We start from the raw sequence: 17,613 nt of genomic DNA, 5'->3' as shown, positions 1-17,613 counted from the left end.
GTTACCTACCTTAAATTGAAGAATACAATAATTAGTTTTAGTAGCTGACATCTGTGGAATGCTGTTTAAACTTTTAACAGTGTAATCTTCAGAATTTGTATATAAAAATATTATTCAAAGAGTTGCTTTATTATTATTATTATTATTATTATTTTATTTCTTGGTTTCCTTTTGCGTTACGACATTGCCTGTCTGTCGTTCTTCAATTGTGCTTCATAAACAAAAACTGTGCATCGAGGTCCACCTTGATGCTGAGAAGTAGCCACGAGGACCTGCCACGTGATTCATTCATTCAATTCTCAAAATCTTTGTTCTGTGAGTTGGCTCGTTCTTGCATTCTAGTGTGGTCGGGAAAGTTTTATGCTATCTTGGCTTTATCCTCAACTTGAGCTCCATTTTCTTTTACAACTATTCTCATGGTACTGAATAATTCTTCGTTGGAGGGAACATAATTATTTTTTATTAAAAATATATCTTTTCCCCCTTCCAACTTTGGAGGGAAAGAAAGTACTAGAACTGTGGCAAACTTTTTTTCTTGTCTAAATAGGCATACTCTTCTCTGTTTCCCACTCCTCAAATGTGTTTTTCCTTTACATCCTTGGTAACTTATTTTGTGGTTTACGAGTCTAAAATAAGACGTGATTAATTATTTCTGATTAAAATGGTGAGAGTTTATGATTGTCAAAACTAAGAGCATAGAAAAATCTCTTGAAGTTTTTACTAGGTGCCCAAATACTAGACATCGTTGCCAATGAGGAGCAGAGTGTGATTTCATTTGATTTGGTTTAATAACTTGAAAAATATAATATAATAAAAGAATATCTTCTTCTTTACTTCGTCTCCCCTTTTATGTTCTTACAGGCAAGCCATAGCCAAGTATCAATTGGCAAGTTGATTAAACGTTTGCTTTCAAGAAACCCATCCCGTAAACTTACTGAAAGTTAAAAACCATAACAAAGTTCCATTATTTTTAATATCAGAAGTTCTTCCTTCTTCTAGACATAGACTTCTTGTAGCAAATGGAAAGGATATCCAACAAGAAGAAGTAAATGGGTGTCACGTGTTAATTCACATACTAAGGCAACAACCCCTTATTATTATTATTGTTCGTTTTCCAATTAATTAATACATCAAAGAAACCAACCAATTTGCTCGTATTTATCTAGTTTAGTTTTAAATTTTTAGCAAACTTTGAATTTTTTTTGTCTAAATTCTACTCTTCTGTTTTTATTTTTATTTTTTAAAAAAAGAGTTACAATGATAACAAATTTGTAGATCCTTGTTGTAAATAAATCCCTGTTTTTTTTTATTCACTTCAAATAATGATGCTTTAAAAGCTTTCCAGCAAAGAACAAAATGGAAAGGGGATTTTTGCAATGAATCTTCCCTATCTGAATAATTCTTCCCATCAATAAAGTTATGGTATGAGTGATAAAAGAAAAAAGAGTTGTTTGGGTCAAGTCTCCTCCATGGGTGTAAAGTACCATTAAAAAGTAAGTTCCCATTTGCAAGCTGTGTGTGTGGTTATTTTTATTATTATTTTTTAAAGAAATATATAGTAATAATACCTTACATTAAAATTTCAAATTTAAGTAATAATTACTACCATTTAACCTATGATCGCACTAAAAAGATCTTGATGCTTAATACATATTTATGTTCAGATTATTCCCATCAAGAATCCATAAGCAACATTTATAGAAGAATCAACTTAAATTCGCGAGCTCTATGATTCGATATCCCATTAGTAAAACGTTTGTTATCATTCTAATGTTATCGATGCAATGATATAAACTTCAATTCCATACTTCACTCCAACAAACCTCATGTATTTATATTTATACCAAATCATAAATAAGAATCCCAAAAGGGAAAAATATTCATTAAAAAAATGTGTTTACATATTACACTAACTAAAAGATGAACACTCTCGTTAGGGAGTTATGTGTGTAAAAGATTCTAAACTCGGACGAGAGTGTATTTAAATCAATTGAACACAAATTTTTTATCCCGATCGAAAATATATGTTAGAATCAGTTGAGTTATACATGAATGGGGTGCCAACAAACAAAGTTTGCACAGGCTGGGCCATGTTAATTTCAGCCTCTTTGAGCTAAAGCCCATGTTCTCTCTCTCTTTTTGAGCAGACAGCATCCATTTCTATTTACTCCATCTTTCTCCCTTTTTATAAACAGCACAGATTCCTTCTTTATTTCTTCCCCCATTCCTATTTCCATTTGATTCATTTAAACCTTCTATTTGTAATGAGCAGCGATAGCAATAAACCCATCTTCACACTTGTTTCGACGCCATCACTATGAAACACTCAAAACCAACATCATTCACAAACAAGAAGCAAGCCTATGGACAAGAATTACTCAAATTGGGCACAGGCTGTGGCCACTGCTTGGTGTTTCATGATGTTGTTAGGCCTTTTGTGTTGTTGTCTAAGCACCAATCCTCGCCACCACCACGACTCCTCCGCCGCTAATTCTAGCTGCACTTGCGACGGCGGTTATGCAGGTGTTTGAATTTTACAACACGGATATAGATACAGAAATAGATATGTTTTTCTTTTTCAGTTTCATATCTGATTCTTTTGTTTTTGTTTTGCTGTGATGGGGTGTTTTGGTTTGTTGATTATTATCTATTGTAAATAGAAACCGGAATTCAGAGTCATCTTTTTTCTTTTTCCTTCGCTTTTCCTCTTGATGGTGACACCATCTGCATAGAATTGCTTCACTTCTAATTACCAGATTGAAATAAACGAAAAAGATTATTGTAATCAATTCAATTTGAAGGCCGGAATTGTTTGACACCTTTACAGCCAAAAGAACAGAGTGGCTCCGGGAGCTGATCAGCCGCCTTGAATTTCAATGATTTTGAACTGAAAGCTGATTGATTTGGAACCAACCACTTGCACCCACTCAATTGCCAATGGCCCTAAGGCCTAAGTTATTTCCCTAAATACTTCTATTTTCCAAGTCTTATGGTCGAAAAAAACCTTTCTATATAAAACATTTGATTTAGATTGATAATTCAAATTCAATACTCTATTCTTTAACCATTGTTGATCAAATAGACAAGGATGCTATACTATTTTTCTCAAAAAGTTAGATGTTTGAATGGAGGGTTAAAATAGAATAGAGTGATGAGACATGAGTGATGAGTGATGAGTGATGAGTGATTTGGGGTTAATTTGTGTATAAATAATAATATAAAGTAAGGAGGAGGTTAGCCAAAGTCTCCAGGCTGGGTGATATGCTAATAGACAAAATTGGAGTGTCAAATGAACTTTTCAAAAACAAAAGAAACAAAATACCTTTCTGTATCCATTCTTAACTATTAAGTTATTTTTCTCTCTATTTCATTATTAAGTATAATCATCTTTTTAAGTACTATATATTTCTTAGGAATATTTTGGATAACAAAAGGTTGACTACAAAGTATTGTGTTTCTTAATTCTTTGATTCAATTTTTTTTTTTTTTAAATTTTGGTTAGAATTATTTAGATGCACCTAAATAATTGTTTTGGTAATAAATAAAATAGAAATTAAAGGTATATGGTAAGAAAAATGGGTGAGGAGAAATTTTATTATTTTAGGAAGTAAAGAAAAACCTTAATTAGTCACTATAATGTTTGAAGATTTTTTTGGGTATATGAAATGCCAAAAATGTATTGTTTCAATATACAATCCAAATTTGACTGTTCTCAAATGAATAAATATATTCTGACAGATCCCAAAATTCTCTTTAATTAAGGGTTGAAATTTTCCTATCCACTCTTGAATTAATTTTAACATTAAATCGATAATTACTCACACACCTAACCACATTAAGGATAATAATAAGAATAATAACTCAAGATTTCCCAAATGAGAAATGGAAGCAATTAAATTAAATTTCTTTACATGCCTTCATTACATTGAAATATTTAATCATCCTTCCTTCCAAAAGTTATTTAAGAATAAAATGGAAGCCATTGATTGATCATAAATTTTAAGGGTTTAATTATGGAAATCCTTCGATGAATCAAATTCAGGGTTGACCGGCTGCCAAGTCAGAGGTGACATTCCTTGAAACCCAAGAAATTTCAACGCAAAAAAGTCAACTAACGAAAAGTTCAAATCAACTCCACTCGTATACCTTTACTTTTTTTCTTAAAAGACCACTTCAAATTTCACATATAAGTTTGTGCTCTCATTTCTGAATCTTCAAACATTAACGATCCTTTTGGGTGTTTCAAATTTGGAGTAATGTCACCAATGAATTACTGTATTTGTTTTGGAGCGCAGAAGAAGAAAAAGAGCAATAATCAAACAGATGGGCACAAAGGTGGCCGGAAATTCAGACCGCCGAGAGGACACGGAGGGAGAGCGGCAGGTGGTGGTTCCGGCTCTGGAAATGGTAATTTGGCTGTTCTGACTGATCATGATGGTGGTGTTGCCTTGGCGGCGACGACGCTTGGTTTTGCGGTTGCTGCAGCTGCGTTAGTTGATGCTGGGGAACATGGCGGAAGCTGTGGTGGTGGAGAGTGCGGCGGTGGTGGCTGTGGTGGTGGTTGAGATTGTGCCGGTGCGGCCGTTCATCGAGATCATCCTCATAGCCTTCTTTTTATTGGCATATATAATATATTATCGAGTATTTTGTATATAACAAGAATGGTGTAATTATTATTACTTTAATATCTTGATGTTCAACCCAAATTTTTCTCACAAATTAAAAAATTAACTAAATGAATGTGGTTGGACAACAAATTATGTATTAAGAAAAGGTAAAGATCCGAATTATAAACTCATTTTATCAAGGATGAATTTTTTTAGTGGGACTAAGCACATCAAGTATGAAAATTTAAATCAAACTCACATAATCTAGTTTACGGCTACTTATTAGGAATTTGTCACTTTGCATAGAAAATAGGTTTGAACTTCTGTGGCATATTTCAATATGGCTATTTATGTAATTTCTCTTTGGATATCGATTTTTTCATTGGGCTGGCCCATAATTGGATTTTATTTCATTTTTCCCTTGGGTCATAATTGGGCTATAATACATTTTTGCCCATTTTAACGGGCTAGAAAGTAATTGGGCCTTGATGATACTTACCAATTTCAATGAGCTTAGGCCCAAAATGTTGTTATTAACGTATGGCCGGTTTGTTGGGAAGAACAGGAAAGGGTCATAGCATTCCACAGGTTGTGATTTGAAAAAATAGTTTTTCTTTTTCAAAAACGACAAAATAAATTTAAAATACACTGAATAGAAATTTGCAAAAACCCATAACATAATTATATTTTAATCAATTATGATGTATTTATCTAATCCAACTCAAAATCTTTCATCTTCCTTCTTCATTGTACAGAACCCTTGCAATCATCTTCATTTTCAGAAAAGGCAAACCCTAATATTTCTTCCTTGAGGTGGGCAAACCCTAATATCTACCCTCCCTTTTGCCCTTGAAGTGGGCAAATTCTAATGATCTCCACCCTCCCTTTTGCAAGATACAGAAATATCATTAGATGAGGAATAGAAAAGAAATGACAACGACCTAATAAAATTGTTGCAACGGACCGCTACAGCCATCACAATATAATGGAAAAAGTGTAGATTGAATTAGATAAAATGATTGTTTAGCTAAAAATCAAAAGAAACGTGATTTTGTGATTTCCTAAAATGACACTTGAAAACCATTCTATATACCTAATCATTCAGAATAGAATAATATATGTTATAAATATAAATTAAGGTTAGATATTTTTTTTGAGTTCAAAATTGCAATACCCTTATATGGATGACAACTATGGATAAAGATATATATGGGAGTATATATAACTTTCTTATATGGATTTGCTAATAACAATCTTCCCTTAAACAAAGTATCGTTAAACACCATTCAAATACAATAATTATCTATATTGTATAGCCAAATTCTAATTGAGTTACCATAATTACAAACCTCCATCATCGCCACGATTTCAAGACAATTACTAAGGAAGACATTGTTCTTAATTAAATCTGTGTCCATACAGATTTTTAAAACAAGAAGCTGGTGAGGTGAAACTTTATAATAATTTTACGAAGCTGATCAATAATACATAAGGTTGGAAAAAGGAAATTATATTATAAGCTAGCTTAATAATTATAAAGAAAAATGATTTTTATGTAACGTTCTTCAAATTTATTTCAGCTGTATATATTATGGGCAAAGATGTTTCGTATAAAGATGGAATTGGTTATTTTGAATTATAATATGTAGGATTTTATGTAAAATTGGACAGTAAAGGGTTTAAATTTGATGAGAGACACGTGGAAAAAGATCCACATTTTAACATGAACATGCAGAGAAGTAGATGCAAATAATTATTGGTTTGGTATCCCTCTCGTTAATATTAGCCACAAATTTAGTGTATCCAATGGTACACACAACCACAAATAATCTCCTGCCCTCTCAAATTCAAAGCCAAAAAGCACATGCTATTTTTAAAGCTATATTGTCTTTGAGGTCAAAACTAATAAATCGAAAATGACTTCCATCTTTATATATTTCATTTTCAAATAATGGACCAAACCAAATCCTCTTAACACACACATGCTATGTTATATTGTAATACTCTATGTATGCTTTAGTTGCTATTTCTTTTAAATAATAAATAAATAAGAGAGAATCCAAAGAAACAATTATCTTAACCTCTCCAATATATCTACTAATTCAAATTAATGATATCTAACCATATAATCTAAAACACTTATTAGATTATATTAATAAATAAATTAATTAATAAATTCAAACAGAAATTAATAGGTTTATTTGATTTTATTTTTAAAAATAATTTATTATCTATCAACGTAACTCGTGGAAATATATAGTTTTTTTAGACAATAAAAATAGTTTTTTTTTTCCTAAGAATTGGAATATATTAAAATTCTCCTAATTTTCAATTAAAAAAGGTTATATTAGAATAGGATAATTTTTTTCTTTTTTCAAAAAAAGAGCATTGAATAAGGAAAAATTAAAATGGTGCTTTCATAAGTTTTTTTTAAAAAAGAGTTTAATTTTGATGAGAGGGTTAAAACTTTTTCAAGTTAAAATAAGATATTTTTTTTTTAAATATAACTAAGTAATATTTTAATAATTTGTTATATTTATACGCTTAAAATAACAAAGTTTTAAAATGAACTGATAGTTATATATCGGGTGAAATCGAAATAGAAATAGGATTAGGAAGTATGAGTTGTAATTATGAAAATGATGATTGATTCAAACAAATTAAATTTAAATGGATATTATATTTACCTATAGATTCCTACTATTTTCATTATTTCTAATACAAAAAAGTGGAAATTAGCAAAACAATGGAATAAAAAAAATTATAGGAAGATATATTCACCATGAATAATAGTCTATAAAGTTACTTGAAGCTCAAGCTATCATCGGAAGCAATTGTGTTGCTCACTGTATCGTTCGGTTAGCAAATTCCTTTGGTTTTTATGACACTCTTCGATTTTAGAAGAAGTCGTAGTAGTTGAACTTCAGTTCCGATCTTTCAAATTAGGGTTTTGATCTCATTGTTTTATGAATATATATCTATATAATATATATTTATATATATATATATATATTAAGAGGATTAGTAAAAAAAAAAAAAAAAAAAAAAAAAAAGAATTTTAAGAATGGAAGAAGGAAGAGTTTCACGTTGAAAGGCAGGAGAGAGGTCGAATCTTGGGAGCCCCATTTGTCTTCTTCTCCAATCCTATCTTTTTTTCTGTTAGCCCTTTCTTTGGTTTTTTGCATTCATATAACTTTCCCTCTCTTTTAATTTTCATTAATTAAACTTAAAAACCCTTTAAATATCCTCTCCATATTTCTCCGCGCAGTTCACAACTCAACACTCTCAGTACTCTAACTTCACTCACTGATCTCCAATGGACCCTTCTCGAGTTTTTACGAAGAATGCTAGGCGTATCGTCGTTAAGGTTCAAATTCTATCTTCTCTTTCTCTTTCTCTTTTTTTAAGGTTATTGAAGATTCTATTTTAAAAATTATAATGTATTTGTTGTTTATTTTAATGAAAAAAAAAATATATATATATATATATATATATATATATATATATATATAATTTTTACTCTTTTATTTTCGTATTTATTTGAGGAATGGACATCAATCGGTAAACAACACTATCCATTCAAATCTTATAAGTAGTTGCACTTTTTAAGCCCTGAAATTCTCCAGAAACGACTGGGTTTCAATTCAACCTTCCACTTTTTGCTCTACGCTCTCTTTTATTGTCTATATAATAATATATAAACAGCTTCTTCATAAAATCACATACACTACTTTTGGCTTCTCTCTAGTTTTCGTTTTTCCTTTTTTTTTTCTTTTCTTTTTGGGGTGGCGGAGGGGTTGTGTTCCTCTCCTGGGTCGCCTCGTATGTCCCGAGTCGACCCGGTTCCAACTCGTTATTTTATTGTTTTGAAACATATATACTATCTATGGGTTCAATAGATCCTACCAGAACCTTCATTAGAAAAGTGAAGCGTCTGGTCGTTAAGGTACAATCCATTAATTATATCTATATATATATATATATATATATACATTCTCCATTTTGGGATTTTCTAATGAATGAAAAATAGGTTGGAACGGCTGTTGTTACTCGTGGAGATGGAAGGCTGGCATTGGGAAGACTTGGAGCTCTTTGTGAGCAGGTCATTAATTAAACTTTGGTTTTGTTTTGTTTTTATTTATTGTTTTGAGATTAAAATTTTAAATTAACAAAAAAAGATGAATTTGAATTGGTGAACAGCTGAAGGAATTGAACTCTCGAGGGTACGAGGTTATTTTGGTAACATCAGGTGCTGTGGGCCTTGGTCGCCAAAGGCTCAGATATCGAAGATTGGCCAATAGCAGGTTTTTCTCTCTTCCTTTTCTTTCCTTTTCCTCTCTTAACTCAATACCTCAACCCATCCCCCTAACTTAACCTATCCTTCTCACTTGTAATTTAATTAAAATCATTACTGTTAATTTTGATTTTGCTGATCTGCCATTTTAATCATTTATAAGGAATAATCTGAATATATAACTCAACCAGTTGAGATCATGTTTGGAATGATTTTCAAATTTTGGATTACCTTATAATCACTTAATATTTGATATTACTTTTTTTTTTTTTTTATAATACAATTTTCATATCGTTAAAATTGATTAGGAAAGATCAAAGGCATGCTGTGGACTAATTTTGAAAATGCAAGTGATTTTAATTATTTCAAAATCACCAAATAAAGACAGGAGATTGGTGATTTTGATATATTTTTGCTGTTGTTGAAAGTGAATGTTTTTCCAGCTTTGCTGATCTTCAGACGAATCCACAAGGTGATTTTGATGGTAAGGCATGTGCAGCTGTTGGGCAGAGTAGCCTCATGGCTCTTTATGATACGATGTTTAGCCAGGTATAATATACAAATAAATTTGTTGATCTAAACTAAATCAACGACTTTATTGATACAAATTAATCAATACTCTATATATTTGTTAAACTAATGTTTTGTAAATTCCAATTTTGCAGCTTGATGTGACGTCTTCTCAACTTCTAGTGACAGATTCAGTTTTTAGTGATACTGGGTTTAGACAACAACTTTCTGAAACAGTTAATGCATTGTTAGATCTTAGGGTCATTCCCATTTTTAATGAAAATGATGCAGTTAGTACTAGGAAAACTCCATACGAGGATTCTTCTGGTATCTTTTGGGACAATGACAGTTTGGCAGGTCTATTAGCTTTAGAACTCAAAGCTGATCTTCTTGTGTTACTTAGTGATGTTGAAGGCTTGTATAGTGGCCCTCCAAGTGACCCAAATTCAAAGCTAATCCAGACTTTTGTTAAAGAGAAACATTTAGGCCAAATTACATTTGGGGCCAAATCCAGAGTTGGAAGAGGTGGTATGACTGCTAAAGTTAATGCTGCTGTTTATGCTTCTTGTGCTGGCATTCCTGTTGTCATTACCAGGTTTTTAATCCAATCCCATCCTTCTCAATTCACCCATTAATTAATGTCCTTACTCCTCTCCTTGCTTTATCAATTTAAATTCTTCACTTGCAGTGGTTTTGCCACTGATAACATAATAAAAGTACTCCAAGGTGAGATGAAAGGAACTCTCTTTCACAAAGATGCCCATCTGTGGACTTTGGTTAAAGAGGTTTCTGCAAGAGAGATGGCGATCTCTGCACGGGAAAGTTCTAGACGGCTTCAGGTAGTGAAAGAAGTAAATTTATATTATATAAACACTTTTCTTATATGTGTTTGGTTTGGACTTATGTTTTGTTATTTCTGTGCAGGCTCTCAAATCTGAAGATAGGAGAAAGATATTGATGGATGTTGCTGATGCTCTTGAAGAGAATGAAAATATGATTTTGGCTGAGAATTCTGCTGATATTGAAGCTGCAGAGGAGGCTGGATATGAGAAGCCTCTGATATCTCGTTTGGCTCTAAAGCCTGGAAGGGTACTCATTTTTCATCCATTCTTTCTTCTTTTGCCTATGAAAATAAGACTTCTGAGAAAGGTTTTTTTTTTTTTTTTTTGGTCTTACAGATTAAGCTTCTTGCAAACTCTGTTCGTAAACTTGCAGACATGGAAGAACCAATTGGTCGCATTTTAAAAAGAAGTGAGGTAGGATTTATACTCGAATCTTGTTTCTTTTTCTTTATTTACCACTTTATTTGAATTTGTGATGCTTCTCTACTATGGATAATGATATTACTGTAATTCCATTCAGCTTGCGAGCGACCTTGTTTTAGAAAGTGTTTCATGTTCTTTGGGTGTCCTCCTAGTTGTTTTCGAGTCTCGGCCTGATGCTCTAGTGCAGGTAATGATGAATATCACATCCTTCAGTTCAATCTTTCTGCTTGTTAGAAGTAGTGCAATTAAGCACATTGTGATTGCTTTACAGATAGCTGCGTTGGCAATACGAAGTGGAAATGGTCTACTTCTTAAAGGAGGAAAAGAAGCCGGACGATCAAATGCAGCTTTGCATAAGGTTTATTTTCGCCTGTTCATTTGAGATTGATTATTAGATTATTTCAAAGTCCCTTCCTGTTAATACATTAGTTTCTATCTCTGTTAGGTCATCACTTCAGTCATCCCCGATACTGTTGGCGAAAAACTTATTGGACTTGTAACATCAAGAGAAGAGATCCCTGATCTACTCAAGGTGAGATGAGGAAACACGTTGATTATACTAGATGTTGCTTGTTAGCAATGAATGAATATTGATGGATTGTTTGTTCTTTCTTATAACTTGTTGATGCAAACAGCTTGACAATGTGATAGACCTTGTGATTCCAAGAGGAAGCAACAAGCTCGTGTCTCAGATTAAAGAGTCCACAAAGATTCCTGTTCTTGGCCATTCGGGTGAGAGATTAAGACATCACTATCATAGAATCTTCAAACCCTTATTTAGTATTTCTCTAACTTTTCTCTACATAGATGGAATCTGTCATGTCTACGTTGACAAATCGGCTGATATAGAGATGGCGAAGCGGATAGTGTCTGATGCAAAAGTTGATTATCCAGCCGCCTGCAATGCAATGGTTTGTTTGTTTCTTGCTCTTACAGGAAGTTTCAAAGGGCTATCTATAATTTGCATTCCCTCTGGTTTTTCAGGAAACACTCTTGGTACATGAAGATTTAGCAAACAATGGAGGACTTATTGAACTCATTACCGAACTGCGGAAAGAAGGTATAGATGAATAATTCTTTTTTAATGGATCTTGTATGGATTGTCGGAAGTCTTGGTAATAAGCTCTCGTTGTTAAATTGGTTTTTCATACAGGTGTGTCTCTATATGGAGGAAAACGAGCTAGTGCATTACTTAAGATCAATGAGGCAAGTTCATTCCACCATGAGTATAATGCACTGACCTGCACGGTTGAAATTGTGGATGATGTCTTTGCTGCCATTGACCATATACACGAACATGGAAGGTAACCAAGTTTCCCATATCTTTAACTTTGTTTCTTCCCTGAACTACTGAACTCAAAATTAATAAATTTATTGTACATGTAGAAAGATACGCAATCTGAATAATCTGAACAAATATACAATAAATCTAATAAAATTGCACTCTTATCTTGGCAGCTCACATACCGACTGTATCATCGCCGAAGATCAGGAAGTTGCTGAAATTTTCTTGAATCAAGTCGACAGGTATAGTTCTAACTTGCGAGTTACATCTACCTTTTTAGTAGTACCCTTAAATTGTTCAAGAGGAGGTTAGAGTGTAAGGGTGTTTCATGTAAGCCATTCCTCATCTATGAACTTTTCACATTGTTTCTCACTCTGACTTGTTTTTTGCAACAGTGCTGCTGTATTCCACAATGCCAGTACACGATTTTGCGATGGCGCTCGGTTTGGACTTGGGGCAGAGGTAAGGCATTCCTTTATATTCATAGCCAAAAAACCAAGATCAAATCTTTACCACTTTCTTATTTCTGAGTGTTTTGGTTGGACAGGTAGGAATAAGTACCAGCAGAATTCATGCTCGAGGCCCAGTAGGAGTTGAAGGACTGTTAACAACAAGATGGTAGATGATTTCTAAATATGATATTAAAAGAAATATGGTTTGGTTAAGTTTAAATTCCATTGTAGTGATGTTTTGTGTTCTGTGAATGTAGGATTTTGAGGGGAAGTGGGCAAGTAGTGAATGGCGATAAAGGAGTGGCTTACATCCACAGGGATCTCACCCTGAAAAATTGATGAAGTAGTCACATATACAACAATGGTCTTGGTCTTGAAGTTTCATATGTTATCTTCTTCTCCACTACCTTGCCAAACATTTATTTTTGTCAGTCATTTCCTTTTAATTTAATAAATTTTATGGTTAACTAGAGATTGAGCTAATATCTCAACATTAGAGTCTTTGTCACGGTTCTTTTCCTTTACTTACATGTTTTATTTATTGATCGTAAAACATATATGATCAGATTCAAATTTACAAAAGCCCATGCACTTGGAAACAACAGCTGCATCCTAAACTGTTGTTGTAAATAGATAAAAGTGTAATCCTTTTAAAAAGAATGGTTTACTTTTTATACAGTTCTGAGAATCGTAGGCAAACTGCTACAGTTAATACATTCGTATTCTCATTTTAAGTCAAAGTTTCCATGTACTTTTCCCTTCCTTTGTAGTTTGCATCCTTTAACCTTATTCCTAAACCAATCACTAAGCACCGACCCTTAATATAAATTTAGTTCTAAATTTGCCCATCTACCAAATACACCAAAAATAAAATAAAAGAAGAAAAGAAAAGTTTGATTTCATTAAAATCAAAATTAAGAGGGGGACAAAATAAGAAAATACTTGGGTTAGGCAGATAAATTTGTGTTACCATGTAGTATTTATACTCCTATATATACACATTAGATTCGTTACTTCTATAAAAGTTTATTTAATATTGTTGAACCCCACAAGGATAATGAAATTTCAACCACAGTACATTGATGCAAACAGGGAGATGGATGAAGATCTCCAATTAGAGGTAATTACAATTGGAAACAGAACAAAAAATATCTCTTGGCTCGATCATTTTACACTAAAAAGATATCTCAAAAGCTCCCATAAAGGCCTCTCATCCCCCATGGGCCACTCTATAAGCTACACATCCCATCGCTTTTCTTCCATGTACATATACAATTTAATATTCCCTTTGATTTTTCAACAACTCTCCCCCATTGCTTACTATATATTCTTTTCTTCTTTATTATTGTTGATGGCTTCATTTGGATTTGACATCTAACTACTCCCAGTCCCAAGCATAATATCCAAAACAAAATAATAACAACCCAATTAACCAAACTTCCATAGATTCATCAATATTCACAATTTACACATCATATCCCAAGCGTCGGTGCCTTTCGGCTTTCCGTACACTTCAAGACTCCATTCTTTTTTCTTTTTTTTTTTTTGTTTAAATCAGACAAAATATAATCCAAATATTACAAATTAAACACTTTTTTCCTTTTCATTTTTGTGATAAAAACCCACCTCCGGCGATCGGATTAGGCAGCAACCCGTCGAGTTGTGAGATGGCGGAGCGGCGATTGAACTCCGGTAGAAACCAGAATCTGGGTGGCGGTGGTGGAAGAGGTAGGTGATTTTGAAGAAGGAGAGGCGTCGGATTGGAATTGAAATCGGCCGGAATCACCACTGGGAAGTCTGATGTAGGACGTGGAAGGAGAATCGCAAAGCCAAGATCGGATGGCCGGTACTTGTTTTTCGTTCTTGTATTGAACAATAGCTTTGTAAACAAAGGGAATTAGACCTTCCATTTGCGAGACACAGAGAGGAGAGGAGAAAAAAGGGAAGAGAGAGAGAGAGATTTGAATTTTGAAAGTTGAAGGGAAAATGGAAGAGAGGGGGATTGGTTTAAAATGGAAGAGAAGGGGGGGTTGTGATGACGTGGCGTAATAGTTAGGAGGCCAGCTGTTTACGCTAAGCCACGTAAGATTAAGACAAAGAAATAAATCGAGAGGCCAAAGCCATTGGTAAAAGTAATATTGAAAGCTCTATCTAAACTACAACCCTTATCCTCTCCCAATATTATCCCACTCCCACCAAATCTTACTCTAATCTTCAATTTGACTTCTTTTTTAATTAATCATATGCTTCTTTCTTTTGTTATTATTATTATTATTATTATTATTATTATTATTATTATTATTATTATTATTATTATTATTAGCTTAAAACTTGGATTTAAAAAATAATAAAGGGGAAAATTGTTTTGGTGATTTAAAAAGAAGTGAAGCAATGGACTTTAGTTGGAAAAAGAAAACATGTGGGCGTTTGTGGTTTTTAGGGTTAAAACAAAATGGAGGGTTTGGAGAGAGGTAGCTTTAAAGTAAGGTAGTAAGGTTAGTGATTTGATTTTGATGTACTAAAATAATAATATTAACGATAATCATGATAATATTAAAATAAAGGTTTCTGTGTTTGATTAATGGTGTATAAATGAAGCATCTCACCGCCAAACATTTTTTTTAATTATGGTTCATTGTTGGTGCTTAACATGATTAACATGACTCCCATTACCTAATTTGTCATCTTCAAATGCGTTTTTTTCCTTCTTTTTTTTTTTTTTCTTTTAATCCTATTCCAACCAAACAAAAAAAATCCAATTTTCTAGATAAAACTTATTAATTTGCTAACTCAATGAATAGTGATGAAAATTGAGAGCCTTAGTCAAATTAAATTGGTAATTTAAAATTAATATGATATTTGTTTGAATGTGTGTATGTATAGTTAAAAGGGTGAAATAAATCCAATGGGGGAGAGTGGTCCTAAGCCATGGGCAGGTAGATGAAGTCATTGTTGACCTCATGGGATAATCCAACGGCTGCAGAAAAAAAAAAAAAAAAAAAAAGAATTCTAAATCTCAAGTGATGAGAAAAACCGGTTTGCCATTGCCATAGTTTTTCTTAAAAGGGATAAAATGGTCAATTCCAATGATAAATGAATAATAATATTGATAGTAATAATTCATCTCGTTTAGTCCGTTTCTATAATAATAGAAAACTTACTTTTTTATGTCATGTGTTTGAATTTAGTTGTTTCTAGATCCATTATTTTAAAACTAATATCTTCACTTGATGTATATTTCTATATATATACAAAAGGAATATGAAATTTAAATAATATTAAATTTGGTGGACTTATTGGTACATGTATATAGCTTTAACTGGCATGTTGGATAGATATCTATCTTACCTTGATGTTTGACACTATAATTGTTTACTCTTATAAATTTCTAAACTATTGATATTATTATTATTATTCATTACATTTGCAAGTGTCCCGTACGATAATACAAATACTCTTGAGCTCAAACCCGGCCCATTTTGGAGCTAAGAGAGGCGTGTGGGTCTAAATCCGGCCCATTTTCTTAAACATTCAGCCCGTGAGATTAGGCCCAATATAAAGAGGCCATTCACATATTTTTCTTTATTAAGTATGAGATCTTTCTAATGATTCTAAATGTAAAATTAACAGTATCATTGTTACTATAGAGATCGATCGAAACTAAAAAGATATTGGCTAAGTTTTGCTTGGATATTTTATATTATCTTATCAGTTTTTTGAAATATTGTTGGATTGAATTTTAGTCGTATGTCTAATAGAATAGTAGGGAATAGTACTAAATTGAATTTTCTTGACGAGTTTCAAGTTTTGGGCTATTGTTATTGATAAGGCACCAAACAATAACGAAGCACCACACTATGGACGTAGTGTTGATTGGTGTGAAAATTAACATTTTTCTCCTTGAGATTTTGTTCTATTTATTTCTCATACTTTTTTTCCTCTTTTCTTTTCGATAAATCTTTAAATTAGTCAATGTTGTTAAGTTTCTTTTTTCTTTTAATTAGTATTATCGACAAAGGTAGTAAGTTCAATCTCTCCATCGATACTTATATTAATAAAAACCATCTCTTGTAACGGTAAAATTGTAGTTTTTGTATTAGTTAAGAAAATTGTTATTGTTATTATTTATAGTTTACTAATTTGGAGAAAAATTAATTTTTGTAAAACTAATTTGAAGACAATATTTATGAAAAATATATAATAAAATTATTTAAAGAATTGAATGACTAAATTTAGATTTAAAAAAAAAAAGAGAGAGAAATTAAAAAGAAAAGTCAAAGGAGTTGGGAATTTCATAAGGGAAGTATTGGTGTTAGGTGTGAAAAGAACGGCCATTAAGTACTTATTCCTTCTTTCTTTAACCTTTTTTCTCTTTATTTTATGATAGTGATCGTGGCCATTGTTTCATGCTCCAACAAATGACAAAACACAAAAACATAAATGAAACACTACATTTCCATATTTAACAATTTTAAAAATCAAAATCAATAAACTCCTCGTCAAAAACATAAAATTATGTTTGTCTTTCTATATCAAATTTTGTTTACATATTTTAAAACTATTTTTTTTATTAATAAGACAACCGTAAAAGAATAATTAAATAATAATAAAAAAACAACATATTAAGCACTTCAAATATAAATGATAATCTTGTATCCATGGAGGTAACACTATATTAAACAAACTAGCTCCTAAAAAACGGTGAAACAAAGGTAGTATTAAATGATGAAGTAAAAGTAGAGAAAGACGAAAAAAAGGGGGGAGGGGGGGGGGGGGGGGGGGTGGTGGAGTGGGCATGTTGCTTTTACTATTAAATGATGTATTGGTATGTGGCTTAAAGTTCACTCAAAACCCTCTTAAAAGCAAAAAAAGAAAGAAAAAAATGGGGGAAATATGTCTGATTTTGATGCTTTTGAATTATGTCCCTTATGCATTCCTCTCCTATCAAATGTTAAAATGGTCCCCCGCCGTACGCTACATAAAAGTAGACCTCTCCCTTTCTTTGTGGGGTACCCTAAACCCTAAACCCCCTCCAACGTTACGGACCCCCTCCTTCCACCTTCCTTTCTTTTAATTCCCTCTTGGGTTTTCCTCCATACGTGTCTCCAATTCATCTTAGATCCCCTATACCTATTAAAAATTTCATTCTTCTTCTCTCTAAAAAAAAATCTCTTTTATCACTATTGCTTTGAGACGAATA

The 17,613-nt window shown here is 32.4% G+C and overlaps 2 protein-coding genes across 2 annotated transcripts; both read left to right on the top strand.

Moving 5' to 3' along the window:
- Window positions 1–2,015: 2,015 nt before the first annotated feature.
- LOC127149110 (glycine-rich protein DOT1-like) lies at window positions 2,016–4,807 on the top strand. Its single transcript, XM_051084230.1, has 2 exons — window positions 2,016–2,523; window positions 4,296–4,807. Exons 1-2 carry the CDS (start codon window positions 2,518–2,520, stop codon window positions 4,563–4,565), a joined length of 276 nt encoding a protein of 91 aa, XP_050940187.1. The 5' UTR covers window positions 2,016–2,517; the 3' UTR covers window positions 4,566–4,807.
- Window positions 4,808–8,248: 3,441 nt separating this feature from the next.
- Window positions 8,249–13,147, top strand: LOC103486360 (delta-1-pyrroline-5-carboxylate synthase-like). Its single transcript, XM_051084229.1, has 19 exons — window positions 8,249–8,553; window positions 8,638–8,709; window positions 8,808–8,911; window positions 9,345–9,450; window positions 9,567–10,006; window positions 10,100–10,250; window positions 10,336–10,500; window positions 10,590–10,667; window positions 10,774–10,863; window positions 10,948–11,034; window positions 11,122–11,208; window positions 11,312–11,408; window positions 11,484–11,587; window positions 11,661–11,736; window positions 11,830–11,980; window positions 12,135–12,203; window positions 12,357–12,423; window positions 12,509–12,579; window positions 12,671–13,147. The coding sequence occupies exons 1-19, from the start codon at window positions 8,494–8,496 to the stop codon at window positions 12,750–12,752; spliced, it is 2,157 nt and encodes a 718-aa protein (XP_050940186.1). The 5' UTR covers window positions 8,249–8,493; the 3' UTR covers window positions 12,753–13,147.
- The last annotated feature ends 4,466 nt before the right edge of the window (window positions 13,148–17,613 follow it).

The sequence above is a fragment of the Cucumis melo genome, chromosome 4 (genome assembly GCF_025177605.1).
Source record: "Cucumis melo cultivar AY chromosome 4, USDA_Cmelo_AY_1.0, whole genome shotgun sequence".
NCBI classification, from domain to species: domain Eukaryota; kingdom Viridiplantae; phylum Streptophyta; class Magnoliopsida; order Cucurbitales; family Cucurbitaceae; genus Cucumis; species Cucumis melo.
Note: the sequence above shows the minus strand (reverse complement) of the source record. Positions and strands in the feature narration are given on the sequence as shown.